At 40.8% G+C, this 27,323-nt stretch overlaps 1 protein-coding gene across 39 annotated transcripts in view; it reads right to left on the reverse strand.

The window, feature by feature from the left end:
• The window catches only part of KCNMA1 (potassium calcium-activated channel subfamily M alpha 1), an 873,358-nt gene that overhangs the window by 267,222 nt on the left and 578,813 nt on the right, over positions 1-27,323 (reverse strand). For all 39 annotated transcript variants that reach the window (XM_075130775.1, XM_075130771.1, XM_075130770.1 and 36 more), the window contains 2 exons: positions 25,107-25,200; positions 22,556-22,667 (listed from right to left, as the gene is read on the reverse strand). In XM_075130775.1, coding sequence (XP_074986876.1) covers positions 22,556-22,667; positions 25,107-25,200 — 206 coding nt within the window. The remainder of the gene's footprint in view (positions 1-22,555; positions 22,668-25,106; positions 25,201-27,323) is intronic.

Here is a 27,323-nt window from a genome sequence, read left to right on the forward strand (position 1 = left end):
CAAGGACAGATCCAGGCCATACTCTCCAAAGAAGGCAATAAAACATACTGTTTTCACTGCATACTGTGACACAAATGTTTGTAAAAAGTGAACCTGGGCACCATGTAATCATAAGCTCTTCCTAGTCTTCTACAAGCCAGCAAACACACACAAATCTCCCCCTTTGCCTGGATTTTGTTACATACTTAAATTTATCATTAAAGGATTTATGATTTGGAGGGAGCCAATCCAGCACTTAACACTGCCCCCCCCCCCCAATTTAGAATAATTCCAGCATAGGGAGCATCAGTGCAAGGTTCCATGTCCCTGCCCTGTTTTGGAGGAACCATCCACCTCTTGCTGAGACTTCCACAAAGATGTTGTGGGTTTTGTGATGTGGACATATATAGCTATTAGATACTAGACTAGACTATCAGTTTATTTCAGTTAAACCACCAAACACTTAATTGATGGCAATGACCTCCACTCATTACTTGGCCGGATTTGAACCAGTGTCTTAAGAGAAAAGGTGTTTCCCATTATTAGTTGCCTTTAACTCACATCATCATCACCATTATCATCACAAATCCCAAGGGACATAGCCTCTTTGCATATCAACTGCCACCCAGATGGATCACTAGCTAGGTCCTTAAGACAGTATATGTCTATCCACAGATGCTCCACCCCTAATTTGTGTGTATCTGCAAAAGGGAAGATGCCCTTTCCTATTGTCTTGCCTGCCAGCCCCTGGCAGCACAACTCTGCCATTTTCCATGTCCTCTCCACTACCATTCCAAGTAAAGGGGTTTCCAAAAGCCGAGATAAGTGGGAGAGAATCCAGAAGAGCCTGGCTGACTCCCTTTCATCCTCTTAACTCTCTTCACTTTTGAGGAGCCCATGCCCTGCAGCAGACTTGGAGTGGGGCTTCCATAGGGTAGGAAGGAAGGAGAGACCATGCAGCAGAGTTTGAACTCAGTGATAACAGCAAAGAAGAAATAAGAACTGGAACAGTGTCATTCCATTCACAAATTATCCACTTTTGACTTTTTATTTTCTTATGCATGGTGATTCAACTAAATGATCCTCATTTGTTACTCTTCATCACTGAAATGTGACTGTCAATATACCATTCCAAGCCAATGTAACCTTTCCAATCCAAAGCTTTTTAAGGGTCATCATTAGCATAAAACTTCTTGCTAACATTATTTACCTACAGCAACTCCATTTCATTTCCAAACATACCAAGAGAATTCAGAATTGAAACAGCTGCTATGGGAGCTGGAACCTCACCATGAAAGGGTTACAAAGACTAGATTCAGAAAGAGGAAGAATTAACATGAAGGTTGCATAAGGAGGAAGCATGAAAATCCATTCAAATATATTGTGATTATTTCTCATAATAATGCAGCAGAAACATTAAATCCCTGAATGTCACTGAAAAACCTGACTTATCCCAGAGAAGATATTCTATAAAAGCATCCCAGCCTCAGAATTAGGTAAAACTGATCTAAAATGAAAATAATATTCACTCTGACCGCAGTACTCAGTGTAAATGCCTGGTTCAGTCACCTGGAATTATGACTAACTTGTAGCGATAAAAAGACCTTTCCCACTGCGTTGTGGCAAAAGCGTATGTGTAGCTCAGCAGCACAAGATGCCGTTGCACCTTCAAGCACATGACACAATGTCACACCACCATGATTTTGTGTTGGCCTGCAGTGATGATAGGTGGGAGACATGACAGGGGCTATCAGCAGCACATCAAAAGAAGAGGAACTGGAACATATCTGAACTGGAGCACACATACACATATGTGTACGTATGCACACAAGGCTTTGATGGGAAACGTTCTAGGCAGTCTCCAGGAGCAGATCAGAAAAACACCACCAGCAATTAGGAAGACAATGAGATAATCTGCCTCCATGATGCTAAGTATGCCAAGCAACAACATAATTGGAGGTCAATCCAGATGTCAGATGTAACTGCTGGAAGATTTCAGTATCTCCTGGATTCAAACTATAGCACAGCAAATGAATTGCTCCCCACACTATTTGTTTGTGAGGGGCATCCCTATATTCTTGAGTATGCAGATCATAATTTTTGGAAGTACCACCTTCATGAATACAGAAACCCAGGACATGGCGTAAGACAGACTGATAGAGTAGTGCTGAAATATTACTACCAACAGTACCGTTGCCTTTTGGAGGCAAACGTTGCACAAACTGCCCTCTACTGTTTGGAATGTCAAACCTGTACGCAAATATTTCCATTTGTGATTTGCTTCTCTTAATTGGTTTACAAAGACACTCTAAGACAGCTGAGAGCAACACAATATGAAAGACCAGCTGCCAGAGAAGGCAAAGTGGATTAGAAAAATAAAAACCAAGCCCGCTGAAATTTTTGCTCATTTAGAAACAAGCATTCTTGAAATGTTTAGTTAACTTATTATTAGCAGTGTCAATCCATTTTGACCAGCCCCTAGTGACTTCTACATTCTGGCTGGCAAAGGATGGAGCAGCTGAGATAGTTAAGGAGGCTGCCCTTGCAATATTTCTAGCCTGACCTGTAGTGGAAGCTAGAGAGATTTCATTAGGAAGCCTATTTGTGAGCAATTTCCTGTCCAATTGTGCAGACAAGACAGGTTTGGAGAGTTTGAATCTGAACTCACCATGAATGCCAAAACTTTTTATTTTCACCCCTGCATAACCAGCAGGTCAAAGAGACTTACAGAATGGAAAGCATTCACTTAATTAATGTATTTTTACTTTTGAATCTGCTAAGAAACTGCACTGACTTGATCAAAAGAAAGCATCAAACACATGACTGAAAAGAATGAATTCTGAAACTTCACTGCAGCTGATTTAACAGAGCTCCATATTAAAAAGCTCCCTTCACAGAAGAGGCTTGCAAAGACAGGAAGGCAGTGGGAAGATCCAAGAGCATGGAGATGTAAAGAGAAAGCAAACACTGCCCTCTAAGCATTATTAGCTTTAATGGTAGTGGCTTCCTGGCAACCAGTCAGGTGCAGTACAAACTGTTTCCAAAAAGCCAATAACTTCAAGGAAGCCTTGGTGAAGCAGAGAACTGTCCTCTCATTTGTGGATTTGACATACATAGTTTCTCCAATGTGTTTTTGTTTTATTATTTGAAACTTCAGACAGTATTAAACCAGACGCTGAACTGAAGGTGATACCAGGATTAATGAATGCTGCATGCCCAGAGGCCAGCTTTCAGTCAGGAGTACCAACCCTGCATAATGAGACTGAATCTGGATATTTTAAAAGAGGAGTACTTTAAGTCCTAGGCAACTCAGAGAACTCAAGGTGAAACAAGTGGCAGATCATATAAGGAGAAAACAAAAACTATTTCTTGAGTCAGCTGAAAGAGTTATGAATAAATCATTATTTGGTGGAGAAAGAGGGTTTCCCAGAAGGAGAATACACAGTCTCAGGGTCTGATCCTGAGAGGGGCTTTGTATCTGTAAGTCACAGTAAAGTTGTGTGACTGAATGCACTCCTGTATTCACTCCCTATACATTATTGTAATAATTTTTGTACAAAATATGTCTTGTGACTTATCATTTGAAAACTAGTAACTCACTGGTCAATATCATCATGATGAAATGTAGCCCTTATCAGGCAGGAGAGGTTAAGCAGGTGTATCTTAAACAAAGGAATGTGCATTTACCTCAATTTGCATATAAGTAGTAAACAAGGTCCTTGAGACAGCCAGAGGGAGACAAGGCAAATCTGCATTTCAGCATACACAGCGTAGAAGAAAGCATATGGCAACACCTTCACCCCTAGACTCCATATTGCCATCTTTACTGATTGAATAAACTTTGCTTTGAGGAGTAATCCTCAGAAGAATCCACTTCAAAGGTGGACTGGACTCTAAAAGTGAGGGGCAAAAATCTCAGTCAATCTTTATCTCTTTCACCTAAAAAAACAAAGGAAACCGTGCTTTGGATTTTGGGGCAGATCCTGACTTGAGAATTTGGTCAGCAATATTGATGGGAACACGAGGTAAGGATTTTACCTTGAACCAAGTCTAGTTTGTTAATTTTAGCTACTAGAAAGGTTTTTATCTTTATTTCTCTTGTAACCATTTCTGACTTTAATATTTTGCACTTGTACTCACTTAAAATCTCTTTGTAGTTAAATAAACTTTAATCAAAACTAATCCAGTGCTGTGGTTAAACTGAATTGTTTGGTAACTCTCATTAATGTAGCAAACTGTTGCATATTGACCCAGTACAGGGGCAATGGACCTATAATATCTGAACTGTCCAGGAGAGGGCTGGACAGTGCAGACCACACTTGGTGGGGAAAGTCCAGGTCTGGGAGTATGTTGGGGTCACCCTGCAAGTGGTCACCAAAGCTGGTGGAAGCCAGAGTGTTGACTGGTGTATTGCTGACAGGCTGCAGCTATACACAGACACTCAGGGAGTGATCTGCATCCTCTTTGACTGTTTGTGAGCTGTCCAGGTTGGAACCTACATCAGCTAGGCATCGTGAGACACCCAAGGTTGCAGGGCTGGTGGTGACTCAGCCCCTCACTAGTCTGGATTGCATCCCAGAAGGTGATACATTGGTATTTGCTGTTATGTGATCATCACTTTTTAGAAGCAATTGCCATACTGGGGCAAAAGTGAATAAATCATGTTTATTCAAGAGTGACTTTGTTGGTAACTGCCTGGATTCCCTGTTCAGTTTTGAGAGACTTTAGTTGGAATGAGACCTCTCCACTAGGCACTTTGCTTCTCTAAAGGGCAGATCATCATTCTAAGTCTGTGGCGTCACAGGCTGTTCTTGACAGCAAGACCTGAGATGTTACAAACTCAGCGATATGTCCTCGCTGCAAGATTGAGAGGATGAAGGAGACACCATTATTTCAAACAATTATCATAGATCATGAACAAAAATGGTGGGGGAAGTGCTGGAAAACACAAGCTAGAAACAAAGGGTATTTTATTGGGCCCAGACATTTTAAAGAATTCATTAGTGCAGAAGGCCCAAGTCCTACCCCAAGCCAGGCTTGATTCACAGGAAAGAGCAGGAAGGCATTCCCCAGAAATGGAGCAGCATCAGAGTTGCTGTATAATCACTATTGCAATAAGCCTCACGACAGCTGTGCCCTTGTTTCATAGAAGGCAATGACCAGCAGATCTACATAGTACTAACCAGCACCACAATTCCTTTCCAATCCCACCTCTGCACCACCTCCAAACCTACAGGCAAGGGGTTACAGCCTGATAGGCTCCAGAAATCCTGTATCTCATCCCCACTCAAGCATTGTACCATTCTTGCTGCTTCTGGCATGCTTCACAGCTGCATAGAAAGGGTCAAGTTTTTGCTCAGACCGACATCTGAGTTGACAGAAATAAGAGAAATCGTCCTTGCTCACCCAACCCTGATGGGATTGTTGGCCAGCAAATGGATAGCTAAACACTGGAGCTAACTAAATGTATGAGTAAATTATCCTGTTTTCAGTTCGGACTGGTCATGTGAGTTAGAATCTCAAACCGATATTCCCCTTGAGTCACAGGCAACAACTCTATCGAGTAATCCAAACTAGAATTTCTCCCCACATTCATCTTCTTTTGGCCAGGCCTTCACCCAGCTGGGCCTCTTTCTGAATATATTACCAGGGATGAGATTTTCAAAAAGCCATACACTTTTACAGCCCTTCTGCTTTAAAAAAATTGCTTTTTTAAACTGATTGGCTTGATACATAAAATTATACGGTTCTGCAGAATAAATGTAACACAACTGAATTACAGGGCTATAATTCCATCAAAAGATTTCTGGTGCCATCATAAACCATTTGAGCAAAGCACCAGTGAATTCTGATGTTGCCAGAAGCCCCTATGTAACCTTTTACACTTGCTGTTAAATGCTGACTTGTCTACTTTATTTCTTATTTATTTTCAAATAAAATATGGTCAGAACTTCTATAGAAATATATATTCTGCCCCACTCCTATTACCAGGCAATTCATGCTCTTGATGGCACCCCAAAATATCCTGAGGCACCGAAGCTGTGGACCCGTAGTTGTGTTTTGCTTTTGGACTTCTGCCAAAGCCATATGTTTGAGCTATACTTTAAGAAAAAATTGAAAAAGAAGCTTTTTATTAAAGACTCACCAAAAGGATTCATATGTTCATCTGTTTCATAACAATATGTATCTATTGCCTTCACTTTAATGGCTTATATTATTACATAACATTTAAAAAAATAAAATTCACTTAATACTCTCTAATCTTGTCTCATATTTATTTCTATTAATAATCTCCCAAGGCCAGTGATATAAATGGTTCACAGAAATAATAATGAATCCCCTCTTCTATGTGAAAAAACCCTCTCTGTACACAGAGCACCAAACAATTTGGTGAAATCTTCAAGATCCAATGAGGGTAGAACAGAACTGTATACTGGGCCCTTCTCTAAGACAGTTTAAAGACTTAACTCAACTGAAACCACTAACTCCAACGGTTCCAGCAGACACAGAGAGTTGTGCCATTCCCATATACCACTTCCCAAACCCCTCAAGAATAGTACACTTAGAACAGTGTGCAAGGAACACCCTCATATAAGGACTGAAAGTCTAGTAATGCCTTCATCAGGAGGAGAGCTGGCTGAATTATTCATTTTGAATGTATTATGTAAAGGTAGCCCCTTTTCTCTTCGTGAATCAAATATGATTTCTATGAATGTAATTCCTAAGTATGCACTGAATACATTAGGCAAACAATTTTCAACCTCTGGGTTGTTGTGAGCTATTTGTGGTGCATGTTTAGTCACCAAAGTCACATTGCTTTGTTTACGCTCAATGACTGACAGAAAATGTTTAAGCAAGAAAGTGATGAATGATGCACAAAGAAGAAGAAGAAAGAATAGCAAATATTCTTGTTCACACATATGTGCCCATGTGAAAATGGGGGTTGTCATGAAGTACATCCACTCTCCATAGTCACATGAAAAACCAAAAACTAAACACTACAAACTTCACAGCTGGTCATGGATAGCAAATAAAAAGGCACATGGATGCAGTCGAACTGCTAAACCATTCCAGATTTAGACACATGCCCGTTAAAACAATTTTCCAGTAGAAGAGGTTGGTTTGACATGATTTCCTCTTGACAAATCTATGCTGACTGTTACTTATCACCTTATTATCTTCTAGATGTTTGCAAACTGATTGCTTAATTATTTGCTCCATTATCTTTCTGAGTACAGAAGTTAAGCTGACTGATCTATAATTCCCTGGGTTGTCCTTATTTCCCTTTTTATAGATTGGCACTATATTTTCCCTTTTCCAGTCTTCTAGAATCTCTCCCGTCTTCCATGACTTTTCAGAGATAAATCGCTAATGGCTCAGATATCTACTCAGTCAGCTCCTCGAGTATTCTAGGATGCAGGCCATCAGGCCCTGGTGACTTGAAGACATCTAACTTGTCTAAACAACGAGGAGTCCCTGTGTAAATAAACAGCACATGAAAACATGGGAGTTGCCTTACCAAGTGGGGGGGGGGGGGCAGTGTTAATGAGGCCAATTCAATTAGGGTGGAAGTGGCCCATTCCCAACAGTTGATAAGAAGGGGTGAATACCAACAAAGGAAAAATTATTTTTTGTAGTGACCCAGCCACTTCCGATCTTAATTCAGGCCTAATTTGATGGTGTCAAGTTTGCAAATTAATTCCAGTTCTGCAGTTTCTTGTTGAAGTCTGTTGTTGAAGGTTTTTTTTGCTGAAGAATGGCCACTTTTAAGTCTGTTATTGAGCGTCCAGGGAGATTCAAGTGCTCTCCTACTGGTTTTTGAATGTTACAGTTCTTGATGTCTGATTTGTGTCCATTTATTCTTTTGTGTAGAGACTGTCTGGTTTGTCCAATGTACATGGCAAACGGGCACTGCTGGCACACAATAGAATATATCAGATTGGAAGATGTGCAGGTGAACGAGCCCTTGATGGCGTGGCTGATGTGGTTGAGTCCTGTGATGGTGTCCCTTGAGTAGATATGTGGACAGAGTTGGCAACAGGGTTTGTTGCAGGGGTTGGTTCCTGGGTTAGTGTTTCTGTTGTGTGGTGTGTGGTTGCTGGTGAGTATTTGCTTCAGATTGGGGGGCTATCTTTAAGCAAGGACTGGCCTGTCTCCCAAGGTCTGTGAGAGTGAGGGATCGTCTTTCAGGATAGGTTGTATACCCTTGATGATGTGCTAGAAAGGTTTTAGTTGGAGGCTGTAGGTGATGGCTAGTGGCATTCTGTTACTTTTTTTGTTGGGCCTGTCCTGTAATAGGTGACTTCTGGGTACCCTTCTGGCTCTGTCAATCTGTTTCTTTTTTTCATGTGCTGTATATTTATACCTGCTTACTGTATTTTCCACTCCATGCATCTGATGAAGTGGGTATATCCCACAAAAGCTTATGCCCAAATACATTTGTTAGTCTCTAGGGTGCCACAAGGATTCCTCATTGTTTTTACTGATACAGACTAACATGGATACCCCTCTGTAACTTGTCTAAGTCATTTTTAATTTGTTCTTTCCCTATTTTAGTCTCTTATCCTACCCATTTGCACTGGCATTCACTATGTTAGATGTCCAATCACTACCAACCCTCTTGGTGAAAACTGAAACAAAGAAGTCATTAAGCACCTCTGCCATTTCCACATTTTCTGTTAGTTTTTCCCCCCTCATGGAGTAAGGGGCCTACCCTGTCCTTGGTCTTATGTCCCTGCATACTTGTGTTATTTGTTTATATTCATCCTCTCTAATTTGACCTAGTTTCCACTTTTTCTAGGACTCTTTTCTGAGTTTCAGATCATTGAAGATCTCCTTATCAAGCCAGGGTGGTCTCTTGGCATACTTCCTATCTTTCCTCCTACTTTCTGGTTCCACACTTTTCTTGCTGACTGAGAATGATTTTAACATAGTCCTTGAGTCACATCAGTAGACCTTTTAGTTTGGACTAATTCAGTGTCTCCCTTTTATACCTTTTGCTAGTGGTGAGCTGGAGCCGGTTCGCTAGAACCGGTTGTTAAATTTAGAAGCCCTTTTAGAACCGGTTGTTCCACGAGGGACAACCGGTTCTAAAAGGGCTTCTAAATTTAACCGGCCAAAAGTGGCGCCTTAGGTGCCGACTCCATGGGTGCTCCAACCATGGAGCACCCAAGGGGAAAATGTGGTGGGTGCAGAGCACCCACCGGCAGCTCTCTGCCCCACCCATGGCCCCAGCTCACCTCACCTCCGCTCCAACTCCTCCCCTGAACGCACTGCCCCACTCTGCTTCTCCTCCCCCCACCCCAGGCTTCCTGTGAATCAGCTGTTCGGTGGGAAGCCGGGGCAGGCTGAGAAGCGAGCAGCGGCTTCCCGCTCAGGCCCAGGGAGGCAGGGCGGAGGTGAGCTTGGGCGGGGGCGGGTGCGAGCTGGGCCGCCTGTGCTGCAGCAGGTAACCCCGGGGGGGGGGGGGGGGGAAGCGCGCACAGGGGAACTGCTTCCTGCCCCAGCTCAGCTCCGCCACCCTCGGCCTGAGCGGGAAGGAAGCCGCGGCCTGCTTCTCAGTCGTCCCTGGCTTCCCGCCAAACAGTTGATTTGCGGGAAGCAGGGGAGGGGGGGTGCGGAGAAGCAGAGCTGGGCGGTGCGTTCAGAGGAGGAGGCGGAGGCGGAACGGAGGTGAGCTGGGGCTGGGCGCGGAGCTGCTGGTGGGTGCTCTGCACCCACCGAATTTTCCCATTGGTGCTCCAGCCCCGGAGCACCAAGGGAGTCAGCGCCTAAGGCGCCACTTTTGATGTGATCAGTGGGGGAGCGACCGCTCCCCTTTTTTCCCGCCCCCACAGCTACGCTCCCCCGCCCCTAGGAGCCAGAGGGACCTGCTGGATGCTTCCTGGGAGCTGCCCCAGGTAAGCACCGCTGGGACTCCCCACCTCGCCCCCCAGCAGGTGCCTCTGGCTCTTAGCGGTGGGGTGGGCACCCACTACGGTGGCCCACGAGACCCTCCTGCTCTGTTCTGGGGGCAGTCAGGGGACAGGGGAGGGGGGGTGGATGGGGCGGGGGTGGGCAATGACTCCCTCGTGGGTTGAGGAGGGAATCCGTTGTTAAGATTTTGGCAGCGCATCACTGCCTTTTGCCATCAACATTTGTTATTATAGGTTATGAACCTTCATGTACTTTTTACAGTTGAGCTCAGAATTTGGGTAAATTTGAAGGTCCAATTACCACAACATGCCCTTTGAGACTCTAATGCTTACTGAGGAAACTCTAGAGTATGCAAAATTTAAATGTACTTGTCAATCTCCAGTAGAAAGGCTACCACAACTCATAGCCAAAGAAACTTTATTAACCATTTAAGAGGAAGAATCAATGCTTATGGGTGTGTATGTATAGGGCAGTGAGCAAGAGTTTCATGTAAACCTGAAAGCCTGATGTTGGGTTTCAAGGGGGAGTGGTGACCGAAGTAAGGCAGAGAGGATTGTAGAGATCCTGTTTAGGGGTATGGGAAGGAGGGCTCTGGGATGCTAGGAAATAATCTCTTTATTGCAGAGACAGGGAGAGCTGGAAGGAGCCTGTCAGGTGGGGTCACAGAGCCAGGATGAAGAAAAGGATGATTGTGGAACCTACTCACTAGGAAGAGAGTGTCATATGAGTGCTGGTAGATTGCCAAGTGTGCGCACGTGAGAAGGGAGAGAAGGAGTACAGGAATTTGTTCTGGGCATAGGGCAGCAAGAGCCTGTTGCATTTGGAAACTTGTGTCTAGAAAGGGCTGAAGTGAGGAAGTGCCAAAAGGTCACACTGAGAGAAAGGAGTAACTGGGTTGCTATAAGCATCAGAGCTTAGTTAAATACAAGCTCAGATCCCTCTGAGGTTTACTCAGCAATCTCCTCTAGGTGCAATCTTACTAAGCCTCCTCTCAGGAATACCGGGATCTACTAAAGCTCCTCTCTAGGCAATGCCAAGCTCTCTGTGCATGTTTTTATAGCCTTTTAAGTCTCACCAGGGATTGCTTTATGATTAATTCGTTCTCAGAAAATTACAAAAAATATTTTTAAATGACTCAGCTGCATTCTGCATCCCTTCTAATGCCACATAAACCAAACCCTACAACACAAAGCACTCTTGAGAATTCCATAGGTAACTGCTGCTGAATTAATGAGAGATCCACTTACGTCAGCAAGCATTTGTTCCAGGGCTTAGAAGTGAGGAGGAGGATCTCTATGCTGTGAAGTTACACACTGCAAAGTATGTAAAGAGCTAAGGCTGATGAGTTCAAATGGCAGCTGAAAGTCATTTCCACGTGTAAAAATTATTGAAGCATAAGCTGTCAGATTTTTAAGGCCTAAAGACATATGTTTTTTGGTTAAAACTGGTCATTATTGTTGTGCCTTCAAGGTTAAAAAACAGACAGTGCTGCATCATTGTAAACATCAGCTTATAATTAAAACAATGACAACTTCCTCAGTCTCAACATCAACTTGGCACTGTTCCTAGTCCTTCTCACACTCACAAGGAGCTGGATGCTACAAACTCAGGCAGCAGAACCACGTAATTATTGTCTTCACCCCTTCCCTCCCTTAGATCGTTCCATCCATAGTTCCCCTTTTATAAATGCTTCCTTAGTGTCTTTGTCCCATGTAGTGTACTGGCTTTGGGTGTATGAATGAATGATTATGCACTTGTGTAGCTGATCCACAGAGTGGAGAATGGACCTGCTAATATCAGTAGTGGGTCACTTAAGCTACTATACCTGCTATCCCAGTAGCTGTAGGAGTTCTAGAACCAGGATTCTAGCCCCCCAAACCCCTCAAAATAGTGTCTGCAGCACACATATTTGTTGTTTCCCTCACTCTAAACTGAAAAAAGCCCAGATGTCCATGGTGCAGAAGTGAAGCAATATAAATATATAGCAAGCTAGGCTTTTTGAATTTGCTGTTACTGGCAAAAATCAATGCTTCCATTTTTTTTCTTTTTGGCAAACAATTACGCTGTATCCTGAAGGTTTGGGAGGAATTCCATGTTTTGGCAAATTGGGATTAAATATGATGTGAGTCATAAATATTTGCAGGTATTTTAATGAATTCTGAATTCTCTAGACTTCTTTCCTTGTAACTATTCTGAAATAAATCATTCCCATGCTCAGACGTTATGGCAAGAGCCAGGATAAAGCCATCATTCTTGTAGCTAAATACACTCATTTTACAAGTTTGAGTAAAGATTATTGTGGCAAAATTTTGCATCCAAAACACTCCCAAGCCAGATGGAAAAATCTAAGCAAGTATGTTTTGTGTGTACAAAAAGTTTGATGCTCTTAAGAGCTAAAGCAAACTAGCTTTCATGGTAATATTAATGTTTTGCCATTAATATTGTAATAATAATTAAAAACTTCTCTGCAATGAGTTTTAAAGCCTGCAAATACAGCTCTACCTGGAACACACTCGAGTAAGTACATAAAGGCAAAACGCTGCAAGAGACTTACATTGCTACTGCACTGGCGGACAAAATAGCAGAGCAATTGCATAAATAGACTCCACATTCCCTTGTATCTACAGTTCAGCAATATGTGGCAGCTCTTCATACAAGTCTGTGTATGACTAAATATTGGTCAGGTTGTGTAGCAGTAGTGTGACACCTGTGTTTTTGCACACAGAAGGGCTAATAAGAACCAAAATCCTGTATAGAGACACTAGCAGACTCCCGATAAGTGGACATACTACTTGTAGATTCAGCTTCCAAGTCCTGTGATATTCCAGTGCATTTTTCTTGGTCAAAGCCAATTTACTTTGGCTGTGCTCTATTTTCCAGGGTTTGACCCAAGGTCCTTATCAACCTGTGTATCTGTATTAGCCAGCTGCATTGTATTGTGTAAGTGCTTTGTAGATGTGAGACTGCAATGAGAGAGACAGAGAGACACTTGAGAAGAGACAGAAGGCACAAAACACTTTTCATCTGAGGATCAGGAACCAGTTGATTAAGAATCTGGCCTTTAATATCTGCTTTTATTGTTACTTATTTCAAGCGGTACTAGAGAAGTCCTTTTGATTTCATTGGAAATACTCCTGAGTAAGGTACTATTCAATGTGAGTGAAGGAACAGAATCTGGTCCTGCCAATCGTATAGCATTATTCTACAAATGCAGAAACCGAGGAGTAAGCAATTAAATTACTTGCAAAAATTCCCAAAGGGATTCAATTTTAGTTCTAGGAAAACAGAACCTAGGAGTCCCTTCTTCCAGTCTCCTTCTGTAACCACTAGAATATGCACCCAAGAGACAGAGACTTGAGAATGAGGAGGAGAAAGACATTACAAGACAACGATAATATGCACCAGTATTTACAGGCAGAAAATGTTTTGGTCTTATTATTCTGCTTTTGTGAAGAATTTTAAAGTGTTCCTTAAAAGCATTATGACATATAGTAACACTTGTCTTTTGGGCTTACAGATTCATAATAATATGCTAACTTATTTCCCTGGAGACATGGGGAAAACAACAATACTTACAAGGCTAATAAAGAGCAACTTCATGATTTAAATCCTTCGGTTGCATTTCATATGCCTGCTCCTTTATTGCATAACAGATTTTGGCACAAAAGTAGAGTTAATTATTGATGCTTCACTTCCAGCTCAAATCTGGACAATTATTGTATTCAAACACCTATTTCACTTAATTTTATGTTAGATGCCAAAAATCAGTTCAAACTTTAATTATGTCAAAATATCTTCCATCTTAAAACCACACAGAATGTAAAGATATACAAGACATAAAAAGAAACAAACATGAAAGATGCTGTTGAACTACTTTGCAATACATACTGCCCGCTTCATTTCCTCAAGTCTCCTCTTTCCAATCACTTTCTGACAATCACAATATAGTATTTTAATATGATTTGCATATTTAGATCTATAATTGCAATTTTAATTTTAGAAATTCAGTTAGAGCCTTGTTAGATTTTTTTTCTTATTGCACATGTAAGAATTTGGGCACTAGCATATTTTTAAGTAGAGCATTTGTTCTTTTAAGACAAGCTAAAGTGGTAGAGAACTGAAAGCATCTGTATTTCTAGTTTGGAGCTATGTTTGTCTAGTCACATTCAAATATTTCCTAAAGGAACATAATTATCTTTTTCTATTAAAAAAATATGAGGAAAGCTGAAAAATATGGTCTGCAATATAATATGGAGATATTAGACTCCTTTCAATGCCATATTATTTCCAAGTTGCAGCATATGGAGGGCATTCAGAAAGACTTTCAATAAAAGTTTCAGTAGCTATTTGAAACTGTCTGAGGTACACAAACAGCTGTGCCTATATAAGAGAGAAAGGTACAGTACATAGATATGATGTATGGTCCTCCAAGGCTAATACATGGGACTTCCCTTAAGGAAATTAAATTTGAGACTCCAAATATCTTGGCAGTATGCTTTTAAAAATATAAACAAATAAACTGGATACATTACAACTGCTCTCTAGAGTTACTTGTTACAAATGTTGTAGAATCTATTTAGAAAACATAAACCAGTGGTTTTCAGAAGTGTTTTCAATCCTCCTCTTGGTCACTAGATGGCAGAAATGCACAATACTTAACCAACAAAAGCACTAAAAAATGAGAGCAAATTTATGATGAAAAGAAAGTGAGTTTTTGTAAGGCTACAGAAACAGGAGCTGGAGGAAACTGATTATTAGGCCATCAGATCAAAAATAAACATTTTGGAGCTCACAGTTCTTCACGTATTATCCTTGCGATTTTATTTGGCCACTAATATTTTAGGTGCTGTCACAATCCCATCTAAAACAATATTTTCTGAGATTTATAAAAATGTGCTCAGGAAGGAAATATAAAACATGGATGGGCTCTTGTTGCTTTGCAAAATTTACACAGAAACAAACATGCATCGAGCTGAGTGAAATTTTTTTGACTAATAGTTTGTCAAAAATGCAGTTTCATGACAACTGAAACAATTTGTGAATTTGGGTTGAATTCAGTGAATGTTTTGTGGAAAAAAATTATTATTATTATTTTAGAAAAAGTCTAAAAATTTTGTTTTGATATTTTCAAAACTATTGTTTCAAAACAGCATTTCATTTAGAAATTTAGTTAATTAAAAAAAAACAACACCACAGATGATAGTACTATGGTATACACAAAAACTAAACCACTCCCCTCTCCAAAAAAAAAACAAAAAACCGCACACACACAAAAACCCACCCAGAACAATTATTCTTACTGCTTTTTTTCTCCCCCTTGCTAACTCAAAAACAAGTTCATGTTTGTTTTGTTTATTTTAATTGAAATGTTGCAGGCAAACAAGTCCCTAATGTAAAATAACTTTTGGTATTCAGGGAAAACAAAACAACAGTTACTTCATTTTTCAAAGGTGGCTGTGTACATACAATGTAACCTCTCCTTCAAACCTACTGCATCAATGGTCTGAAAAGCCATTCTTCAACAAGTTATTTTATTTACAAGTCACCAAGTCACTATCTTTACCATAGTCTGCTCACACCTGTTGCAGATCACCTGATACATAGTCATTTTAGGATAAATGGTGCAAATTACATACACTCTTATGTAGGAAGTATGTAGTCCCCTCCCGTCAGCATAATCTCCCCTGGAGTTTTCTAATGCAAGCTACTACCCCGGATGCTCTGTGAGCTGGTCCAGGGATATGGCAACTTGTTCACTGGAGGAACTGCTTGCAGGAACTATTATTGTGGTCAGCCCTGGCACAGGTGAAAAAGAGGCTTCTTGCATGCCTCCACTGAGCAAAGTCTGCTCACAGTTTCGCCCTTTATTTTACATCTTCCTGTTAATGCTTGCTTTGCATGCACTCTTGATCTCTTTCTGCCATAGTCACAGAAGCGATTTTTTTTTTGACAGAAAGAAGTTTTACAAATCATCTCACTTTTGTGATCACACAAACAGTCAGAAGTGATTTATCCAAAGCCTCCTACTGTTTATATTTGGTTCAGTGATGCAGTCAAGGATCAAAGGCAAAACCACATGACTTTTGTGACCACTTAAGTGGCACAAATTGCAAATACTCAAAGGAATAGTTCACAGCCAATAATCTGTGAGCGAGCCACAGGCTGAAATTTGTTTGCATGATGAAGTGAGCTGTAGCTCACGAAAGCTCATGCTCAAATAAATTGGTTAGTCTCTAAGGTGCCACAAGTACTCCTTTTCATATTCCATAACTGCAACTAATGGACAAATTAGTAACAACTGAAGTCTGTTCGTGGATAATTTATGAACAGAAAAGGGGTAAATCTGCTACTTAAATTGTTCATTGAAAATTGTTCGCCAAGTTCCAGATACAGATTTTCCCATTCAATATGGCAGCAAAAATGCAATTTTGGGCTACACAGGCAAATGTATCCCTTCTTGAAGTAAGGAAGTTACAGTCCCTCCATACAGCTCTGGTATACCTGCAAACAACTGACAATGCTCCACTTGAGACATTTTCTTCAGTGGAGTTTTAATTTACAACAGCAGAAAAATTGGCTGTATTGAATTCTGGGTGAATTCAGTCAACAGCAGCAAGTGATTGATTAGATTTATTAAAAAAGATTTAAAAAACTAAGACAAACTACTGCTAAGGGGGACAATAACAACAATCTGTGAATGTCTGAAGGGTGTCTAAACACCAAAGGAGGAAAGACAATTCAATGGCTGGGCCAAAGGGGTACTGTACATAGCTTGGAATAATTTAATTAAAAGTTAGGGAAAGGGAAATTTAGGTTGACTATGAAGAAAAAATAGTAGAATATATTAGAATTATAATAGAATATATATAAGAAATAGTCTTCACCACTTGGAACTTTTACTACCAGAAGGGACATTGTAGAAAACACTCCCACACTGGGAGGCAAAAGGAGTGGATGATTTAATGGCTCTTCCCATCTCTAACTTCTATGATTCTAGAATACCAGAGAAGAAATCAAAGCAATAAAATGCTTAGGCTTTATTTAAAATGATGGCAGTCCTAATGGTGTCTCACTGTGGCTGTTCTTCAAACACGGATACTGCCACAGCTGGTGCTAGATTCCTTTCTATCTGCTTACTCCACCTCCATCAATACTATCCTGTCTGAGCAATTAACTCTGACACAAAGCTCCAACTAGAATCAATACCTTCCTTTTTTCCTAACATCTATAGCTTTATGATTGAAAGGCAATTTCAGACATTTAACGTGGTTTTCCTATCACAGAGGATGAAGTAGAAGTATTAAATACTGTGTGGTATTTTTGTAAACCACTGCTCAACATATTACTGGAATGTATTCATTTTTTTACAATGCTATTTAATTCAGCATATTGTAAGCCCACCCAAAGCAATGAGGATTTCAGGGTTGAAAATTTAGCTGTGTTGGATAAAGCACAACTCTTGTGTGTTACAAAATGAGAGTAAAATATTAAAGAAGAATCAGCCCTCTAAGACTGATGTCACTGTTTTCACAGAACAATTTCATTCTCAACCTAGCTTCACTACAACTGGAAATACAGTCTACACACATTACAATGCACTGTAGTCATTTGGTTGAAATAATCTGTAAAATGATTTTTTTAAACCCCAAACTGTTCTTTTTGTTGGCATTGTTTCCTTGGGAAGACTCTCCTCTCCACAGAAGTGTTTGCTTAGACTGGAGAATTTCCCTTTTATTACCATCATCATTTTTTTGGTATAGTGTTATGCTAGAAATATTGAGGATTTTATGAAGCATGACCTCAGTTCACATGAAGGTGCTAGCACGGGTATGACTGCTTCTAAAACTGTGGATGGAAGAAATGGCAAGGGAGTCTCCTTTTCTAAGATGAAAACTAGAAGTGAACCTCCCTAAAGAAAACACAGGAATATTTGTGATCTTATTATCATTAAATCAACCCCTAGAAAAAACTGGTACAACTCCACTGACTAACAAAGTAAATCCAACCTATACACTGTTCAAACTGATTGGCTCCAGATATGATAAAACTTTTTTCTTCACTGTGTTTCACCTTACTCCAACTTTCCTTTCAAAAATAACAATCAGGAAATGAAATGCAAATAAACTAGCACGAAAGACAGACAGAAAGAGAACTAGAGGTGAAGAGAGTGAGAAGGAATCCATGATGATGTGGTGAGGATAAAGGTTTTATCGATATACGTTTGGGATACCAGTGCTCACAAATGACAAATGCATGAGTCATGCAGTTCATTCCAAATGATGGTTGATAAATATTTTGTGCACTAACCCACACCAGCAAGTATTTTCCATAGATGATGCCACATCCATAGTAAAACTATTTTAGAAATGTTTTCCAGAGATTGTTTTTTAAAAAGTAAAGCCTTTATTGATGCTGCTTCTCCATTAATGTGGCATTTCTAGACCACTGGAGGGGAGGAAAGAAACTAACTGGCTTCCCACTATAACTGAACAATAAGCTACGGATCGTTAAGATCATGTGAGTCCTTTTTTTATCTTGATGACTGTGGCAATGCATGATGTAAGGGGCTATATTTCAGTTCTTGCTATGAACGTTTACTTCTCTGGAGACAGAGTTTAATCCTGAGTTAAGAGGGGTTTGGTTTCTATTGTTTTGTTTTAATTGGATTATACTGTCCATCTGTCTATTTCCCTTTGCCTCATTCACAGAGACTTAGGGTATACCTTCACTACCCACCATATTGGCGGGCAGTGACTGATCCAGCGGGGATCGATTTATTGACCTCCAAGCGCTCTCCTGTTGACTCCTATACCCCCGAGAGGCGCAGGCAGAGTCGATGGGGGAGCGGCAGCAATCGACTCACCGCGGTAAAGACACCACGGTAAATCGATCTAAGTACATCAACTTCAGCAAATAAATTGGTTAGTCTCTAAGGTGCCACAAGTACTCCTTAACTTCAGCTACGTTATTCACGTAGCTGAAGTTGTGTAACTTAGATCGATTCCCCCCACCCCCAGTGTAGACCAAGGCTGAGACATCAATTAACCTATTTAACCAGCTGGGCCAGTTCTAGTGATATTAAGGAGATGGCACCATAAATTTGCAGGAAGTCATATCTGATCCCAGCAGTATCTTTACCTTAGGTGAACTCACCTCAGCTGAATGACACGAAAGTGCAGTGCAATCAACTGGAAATACCTGATGTATTAATAATTAAACAGACCACATTAATGTGCCCTTCCGTATACCTCCTATACATAAGGGAATCCTGTTAATCTGTATCTGAAAATCCTACAGCCCATGGAAGCATCACTCTGAGGAAAAAACACGTTTGGATTGTTGGGATGAACATCAGGGTGTGATAAAATGCTGAACGTCATTCCATTTGTATAACCTGGATTAACTTTTAAATAATAGAGATATTCCCTAGTGGGTCATTGAGTTTATCTGTTAACCTGGTAACTAATATCCTTTGCTGTGCCAAAGGTCCACTCAGTACAGCTGGAGTAAAATGAAGAAGGGCAAAGGTGGCTTGAAGCCTTCCTTTATGCATTCAAACCTGAAGGAAGCCAGGGATCAGTTCAGGAAACACTGGTGTACAGTGCATTCTGGATACTTCCCCTTCTACCACATCCTACCCTTTATACCTAGGGCTTGGGAATTCTCCTGTGCTGGGGGAATCCTTCCACTGCCTGCTTATGTCAGCATCATAGTCCCTTTACACTGCCAGGGAGTTGCAAAGGGCTATTGGAATAGTGCTTTGTTGTGGCAAAAGGAAAAAAAAATGTTTGTACCATAATTGGGTTCCTTAGGCAGAACCAACTATCTAAAGCAAAAGTGGGCAAACTACGGCCCGTGGGCCACATTCGGCCAGCGGGACTGTTCTGCCCGGCCCTTGAGCTCCCAGCTGGGGAGGCTAGCCCCCGGCCCCTCCCCTGCAGCCATGCCCCCACGCGGGCAGTGCTCTGGGCAGCAGGGTTGCGTGCTCCTGCCAAGTGGAGTGGCAGCGTGTCTAGCTCCAGCCGGGCAGCACAGCTGCCAGACATGCTGCTATGAGTGGAATGGTAAGGGGACCGGTGCCGGGGGGGTTGGATAAGGGGCATGGGGTCTCAGGGGACAGTGAGCGGTTGGATGGGGTAAAGGTTTGCGGGGGGGGGGAGGGGGTGGTCAGGGGATGGGTAACAAGGGTGGTTGGATAGGTGTAGGGTCCTGGGGGGCCTGTCGGGGGCGGACGGGTGAATGGGGTCAGGGCAGTCAGGGGACTGGGAGCAGGGGGGTTGGATAGGGGGTGGGATCCCAGGGGTTGGTTGGGGGGGGCGGGAGAGGTCGGTTAGGGGACAAGGAGCAGGGGGGGTTGGATGGGTCAAGGTTCTGAGGGGGGCAGTCAGGGGGCAGAAAGTGTGAGGGGGCGGATAGGGGGCGGGGGCCAGGCTGTTTGGGGAGGCACAGCCTTCCCTACCTGGCCCTCCATAGAGTTTTGCAACCCCAGTGTGGCCCTCTGGCCAAAAAGTTTGCCCACCCCGATCTAAAGGATGGAAGGTAACAAAAATTCATCATTAACACATATTGCTGGATTTGCACATTATTTGTTTATCACAGCATCTAGGAACAACATTTAAGGAGCTGAGGTTATGGCTGTAAATGATAGATCTGGCAGGAAACTTTGATGAATCAGAGTGAATTCTTTCATTAAGGACCCTTCTGCTCTAAAATGAAAAAAAAGACACAAGAAGACCTAGTGAAGGATTAGAGTATTGAACATTATACACAAACCTTAGGCTGACTTCACAGACAAGTTTGGTCACTCAACAAGGAAGGAGAGACTTCAAAAAGATGTAGCCAGGCAACAGGCAAAAGTGAGACTGCAAAAAACAATCAGGGGGCAAATGCTTTTGCCTGGATCAGGGACGATTCTCCCTACCTAATGGGAAGGAGTCTCATACAGTATTTAACTTACTTTTCCTATAAAATGATGTCTGCTTTAGCAAAACTAGTTTCTAAAAACTGTAGAAAGTGCATGAGTTCTCTAATATTACTATTTATTATTTAGATTGTGGTACCACCCCAAGTAAATCAAGCTCTCCTTGCCCCCAAGAACATATAGTGAAAACAATCATCCCTTTGTAGTGGGGGGCATTGGCTCATCATTCATGTTGCATTCCCCGTCAGTACCTGGCTAACCCTTGGGAAGCTAATGATACAACCTAGCAGACCAAATTCTATGGATTCACTGAATTCTGATCATTTTCCAGCCATCATCCTGAATGTGGTGCCACCCCCAGGCTTTCTAGTCATTGATCCAGCTTTAAGAGTTCTCCAACTAAACATTGGCATCCAAGCACAATATAATCAGCTAAATCACTCATCGTCACAGCGTTGACATTGTCTATTTACAAGAGACCCCAAATATATATATATAAAAAGAGGCCATCAATTAATTTGATCGGCTCTGTCACACTGCACATGCTAAATACATTCGAGCAACATATATTCTCTCAGACATCTCTGATGCTGCCCCACTGTCATTGACCAACTACTGTGACACCATTCAGGTTGCTGACTTCCAGGTTGCAAATAACCACCAAGTGCGAACTGGGAAGAGCCAGTCTTACCCACTCTCACTCACCCAGCTGTGTATGTGGATGAATTCAACAGCCACCACACTCACTGGGGTTACTCAGAGCCAGATGCAGACGGCGAACAACTGGTGGACAACAACCATCAAACAACCATCTTGTTCTCGTCCATGACCCAAAACAATGGGGTACATGTCACTCAGCTTCTCTATAAACACATACACTCCTGATGCATGTGGTTTATCACAGAGCAAAGTGGGAATTATTTGTGTGGGGGGGTCCCTTTGTTAAAAATAATAGTAACCATCACTGCATTAATTTCACTGGGAGCTTTGCCTGAAAAAGTACTTCAGGATTTGAACTAAAGGGGAAGCCTGTGTTTTGTATTAAGGATGGAAGAGCTTCCAAATAGTAGGCTGGCACACATTAATTCCATTAATATTTCTCTTGCCATCTCTACTTTTTCCCCCATTCTTTCTCTATATTTCTTTTTAACCCTGACTGCTCAGCTTCATTTTGTGCCCTCTATTTTTACTCAACACCTTATTGTTCTCTCCACACCCTTAACCGTCTTTCCTAAGCAAAAGATGAGACCAACAACATCAGAATCTTTCCCATTGTTCAAGTGAGTTGGGCCAGATTAGTTCAAGTTTTAACTGTTTTTGATTTCATTATTGTATAGGTCAATGATTATTTATGGCAATGAAGGTCTATAAATGAATGCTTTGGATTGTCTGCCCAGGTTGTGAGCAGTGACAATTAAATCAAACTTACCTTTTAAAAAAGCAGCCTAATCTCAGACGCTTCTCCTTTCAAGCTGGTGTTCACTGCCATGCAAATGTCACACGGTATCTCTCACAACCTCTCTTAGGGAATTGAACTTATGTATAAAGAGCAAAATGGGCCTGGTAAATGTCCCATGCAATATAACCCACCTGTCTGCTGAAATGGACAGCTTGCAAAGACAACATCTGTTACATTCCTTCACTTACTTGGGGTGCAGGACGAAGAACTGCTCTGTCAAACTGGGCCTGGTGTGTGTGTTTTGATATCAGCGATTAAAATGAAAAAAGCAATTTACTTACCAAGCCAACTTCTGTTTAAATACACTGACACAAACACTGGAGGGACTGTGAAGAAATCTACTACCGAGTTAACTTCCAGCCAAAACCACAGCTTGTCATTGGCTGCAATGAACTAGAAAAAGAAAAGGGAGAAAGAATCAATTTATAAGCATGTTGATAGATCTGTGTGCAATATTCTCCTTTCTAAAGATTAAGTTCCAGTTTTACTTTAGGAATTAGTGGAGCAACATTTAGTGTCCTCAGATCAATCACAACTAGACAGTGGTTTTATCTGGAGGATAAAACTATTACCTGACAACATTACCTGGCAAAACTAAATTAACAAAGGGAGGCCATATATCAAGTAGAGAAATGAAGAACATTTATGCATTGAGTTCTCAGACTTGTTGCGAGGAGACAGATTCAACAAATCATTCTTTTAGCATTTAGCAAGATTATTTCAGGTAATCTTTTTTTTATAAAAAGTCACAGGGGCAGTGGGGCGGGGGCGTTAAGTCAAACTGTAAATGAGACTTCATTCAAATGGAGTTTGCTGTTTGCAAAATACCCTGGTTTTACTATAATGGTATTGAATAGAAATGCTGTGAAAGTATGGTGAAGGTAATTCATTTAAATAATTAATAACTCTCAAACAAATTCCATAAATGCAGCAGGATAAACTCCTGGGATAATCCTTATCATGCTTCAAGTGTTTGCATGCCGTCAGTGAGGTACTTGGCAATATTTTGTGCCTCCCAAAGCCATGATTAGCTCTTGAAAACCATAGCTCTATCATGCCTTATTGCCTGACTATCTGGTAATTCATTTAAATTTGTGTTTTGTCTTCATTATTTCTCCGTTGCAGCAAACTTGGATGCCGGCTGACTAAGAATTTACATAGGATGCATGCATGTGTTTGGACACATCTTCTAGAGCTGTAGATATAGGAATATTTATACGATTGTGAGTTGCATTTCATTATTTCAGAGGGAAGAGATGGAGAAGGGTACCATTAAATAATGTTTCTTCAAATAACTTAACTTGCCAGTAAGTCTTCACAAAAGCACTTTAGTCTGTCAGACTATACTGAAAGAACTTCAGGTAGGAAATAATTGTTATATATCTAGCAAATTCACTAGTAAGCCAGTTCTGCCACCTTACTCAAGTTGAGTAAAAACTTATTCCATACTCAGCGTAAATCAGCATGGGTAATACATGCATAAATGATTCTCTGTGTGCAAAATGTGTCACAGACCTAAGAAGAGATTAGGACGCCTCTGAATTTGTAGTTGCTGGCAATTTACAGGTACTGTGTATTGAATCTATTCTGACAAGGAGTCAGAATATCTTGATGGTATAGTGGTCACCTTTAAATAATCATATCTTAGTATTTGGCATACATTCCATTATGTATTTGTGATGCAGAATATGGGAAGTATAGATCATTTCAGTATTTGCAATATTTTCTAATCTATTTATCAAAGGGCTAATGACTGTATCTAGCCCAGGTCAAACTGAACAGATAAAATAACAACCAACCCAGTCCTTTTGTTCAAATCACAAACCAAATTTTTTACTGGTTCCTAAAACGTTGGTAAACTTTTTCTTAACTTTTTATTCTCAAACACTGCTGCACTTCCAGGTTCTGAGAAGAAACAAAAGCAGACATGCCAAAATAAAAAAAACACTGTGTGAACCACAAACAGGATACAGAGGAAAGCTCATCACAGCATGTTTAAAAGATTTCCAGCCCAATTTTGCAGACCTTCAAATCTTTTCAGGTTCTCCCATCAGCATTAGTAGCCATGCAGTCCTGGAAAACTTCCACTGCTTCTGCTCTCACAGCTAGCAACAAGTAATGTTAATTTCTAGTGCAAAGCCCATTCCCCTGAATTTAGCCAAAAACCCCAGCATGCATTATGGGTACAATTGGCCCAAATATTTTTTGTAAATGACTAGTGATTTTAGGTTCTTTGATTTTTGGATGCCCAACTTGATTCCCATTAAAGAGACCGGGTTTTAAGAAAGCGACCAATGATACATTTTCAAAATCAAATGTTCTCTAAGAACCTAGCACTTCAGACAGGTGCTAGATTGACAGCTTTGCAGAAACAGGATGCAGCAGTGAACTTCCCCATGCTACCTCACCAACCTGAAACTTAAACTGGAGCAAACACACTGAGGACCACAAGGGTAGTTCAATCACTCAGCCTGAGATTGCCAAGAAGGATGGGTGTTTAATGCCAGTTGTTGGGCAGTTTTGGTGATGTAGACATCAGTGCATTGGGAACTGGACTGAGATCAAATTCCACACTGGCCACTGTGCAGTATCAGATGATAGTGAATTGGCAGTAGTCTACATTGTCAATTGCAATCCCCTTACCCAGTCTCCTCACCACTGTTACTTAGAGGCTCTCAGCCCTCAGCCAAAATCTTTACTTACAGGTCTCAGAAACCACGTTAATTTCTTGCATCAATTGTCAATGAAGAGTTAGGCAGCTGTCAAATAATCTCCAAGTACAATCATTGCATTCCCTACCCTGAACCACTCAACATAATTCAAGGTACTTACACGCAAGCCGAAGTAGAGTAGGAAGAATACGTTGAAAGCCATGTCTATCTGTAACGTGAAATCTTTGTAGAAATTCTGGCAGGATTCTATTGGGCTATTTGAAAGAAAAAGAAATTGAATAAACTAGTGGCATCAGAGTGCGTGGAAAATGTCAAAAACTATTTTTTTTTCTTTTCCCCCCTGCTTTGTTTTGAGAAAGGCCTGAATGTAGGAGCTACCATTTTGTTTTCCCATCCCCCTGTAAAGTACAAGCAGGCATTTCCAAAAAGAACATTTAATTCATTCAGTTAGTCACTCATTCATTCCCAGTGCTCACATGTTCAGGTAACTACCTGAAAAGAAACATGCAGACATCTTAAGGAAAGACAAGCAGGAGAATACCTTGGGATCCCCTAACTCCACATTAACCCTTAAAGAACTGACTTCTTTTTATTTAACTACAGTAGTTTAGGAACTAAATCTAACAGGCACACAATTACACTGAAACATTAAACATTTCAAATTAATGTCAAAACCTTAAAAACTCTAGTTGCTTATGAATACATCACCCATTAGCAACCTGGGGGAGTTTGTGTTGATAGGATTCCTTGTTTTCATAAAGATTTTTTTTAACATGGCTAGTTACATACTTTATGTACAGTACTATGACCTGAGTAGGAAAGCAGTATAGCCCACTAGTAAAATTAAACAACAACAAAATTGTGGAATTTGAAGCAGTACTCTAAGGGTTAATTTTTGCATGCAGGTTAATTAATTACCTTTGTGTGTGCAAGCAGACATTGCACATTCTAGCATATTATATTAAGAGTAAGGTAGGTCCAACTCCAAAGCATACTCTATACAAACTGGTACTTTATGACATACTTAGATCTACAGGCTCAGAGAGGTAAGGAAGGAGATCTTTTCTATGTATATAATTAGTGATTTATTTTTGAAATTCCTAGATCAGATTAGGGAAGCCACAGAAAGGTCTTCAAGTTGCAGGCCAAGGTAAACAGCATGTCCCAATATGTATAGCAAATGATCATTTAATCATCATAGTTATATAAAGAGGAAGGGGAAAATATACTTCCTAGCTGGAAAGTTCTTGATCATTTAGAACCTTGGAAAACACACTTTTAAGACAGAGATGCAGAATTTTCTTGGCTTCCCCAGTGCAAATAAATCACTGAGTGTAATACCAGTTAGTATAGTTGTACCTCCGCAAATATGATGCTGAATTGCTCAACAAGCAAGGTTCTAGGCATTATGAATGTCAGTAACCTAATTTAAGGCATAAAAGAAATTAGCTAGGCTACCAGGTCATTTTAGCATGCAGTCAAGTTCTCTCCATTTCTTGTATACACTACAGGTCAAACAAGTTAAGTATGGCATGCCCTCTCTTGACTTTAGATGCATAAAAATATGGCAAAAGTCTCCCTGACATACAGTAGCCTAGTGTTTTAACAAACCTCAGTGCTGTAGGAAACTGTATTCAAAATGTTTATAAAGAAAGACTGTTTTGCTAAGATGTGAACATTATGAAACATACTACCTATATTATAGCTGAAAAAACTGATTTACAAAAGCAGGGAGAAAGAAAAAAACAGCCAAAAATTAATTTATGGTATTGAAATTTGCATCTGACACTCTACTCATACAGATTTAGTTACAAAGAAGGGGAGGATGTAAGCAAAGAACCAGTAAGTGCACCTTGTGTGAGGGCATTTTTGAGAGTAAAGGATCTTCTTATAACAAGGCAGGATATACATTTGAGTCACTATGTACCATAGCAACAAAACCCAAAGGAAGTACAATAGAAACAGGACAAATTATGCTGCACCAACACAGGGTCTGAGGACCTCTAGCTCTCAGTTACACCATTGCAAAATCAGCAGTAACTCCACTGAAGTCAATGGAATTACACAGGTGTAACACCAGACAAAAATAATCAGGCCTATTGTCTTCCCCTCCCCTGCCACGTAGTGTTCAGAGTGCTTGCTGTTGGAAGAAGTCAGCCAGGGTTGCAGTTAATGCCTGCATCTCTGTACCACTGTCCTTTCCAGAAATCCATAAGATTTGTACAGGTTAGCTAATGCTAACCATGGCTTCTCGTGTTTCTGCAGCACTTAGCAAAATTCAGAACTCTGGGTGTTATCAAAATATAAATACCACCACTATTACTCATACCTCTCAAGTGTCCCTTATTTCAAGTCCTTCATTTTTAGTCCCAAAATT

The sequence above is a fragment of the Caretta caretta genome, chromosome 7, assembly GCF_965140235.1.
Source record: "Caretta caretta isolate rCarCar2 chromosome 7, rCarCar1.hap1, whole genome shotgun sequence".
Classification (NCBI taxonomy): Eukaryota; Metazoa; Chordata; order Testudines; family Cheloniidae; genus Caretta; species Caretta caretta.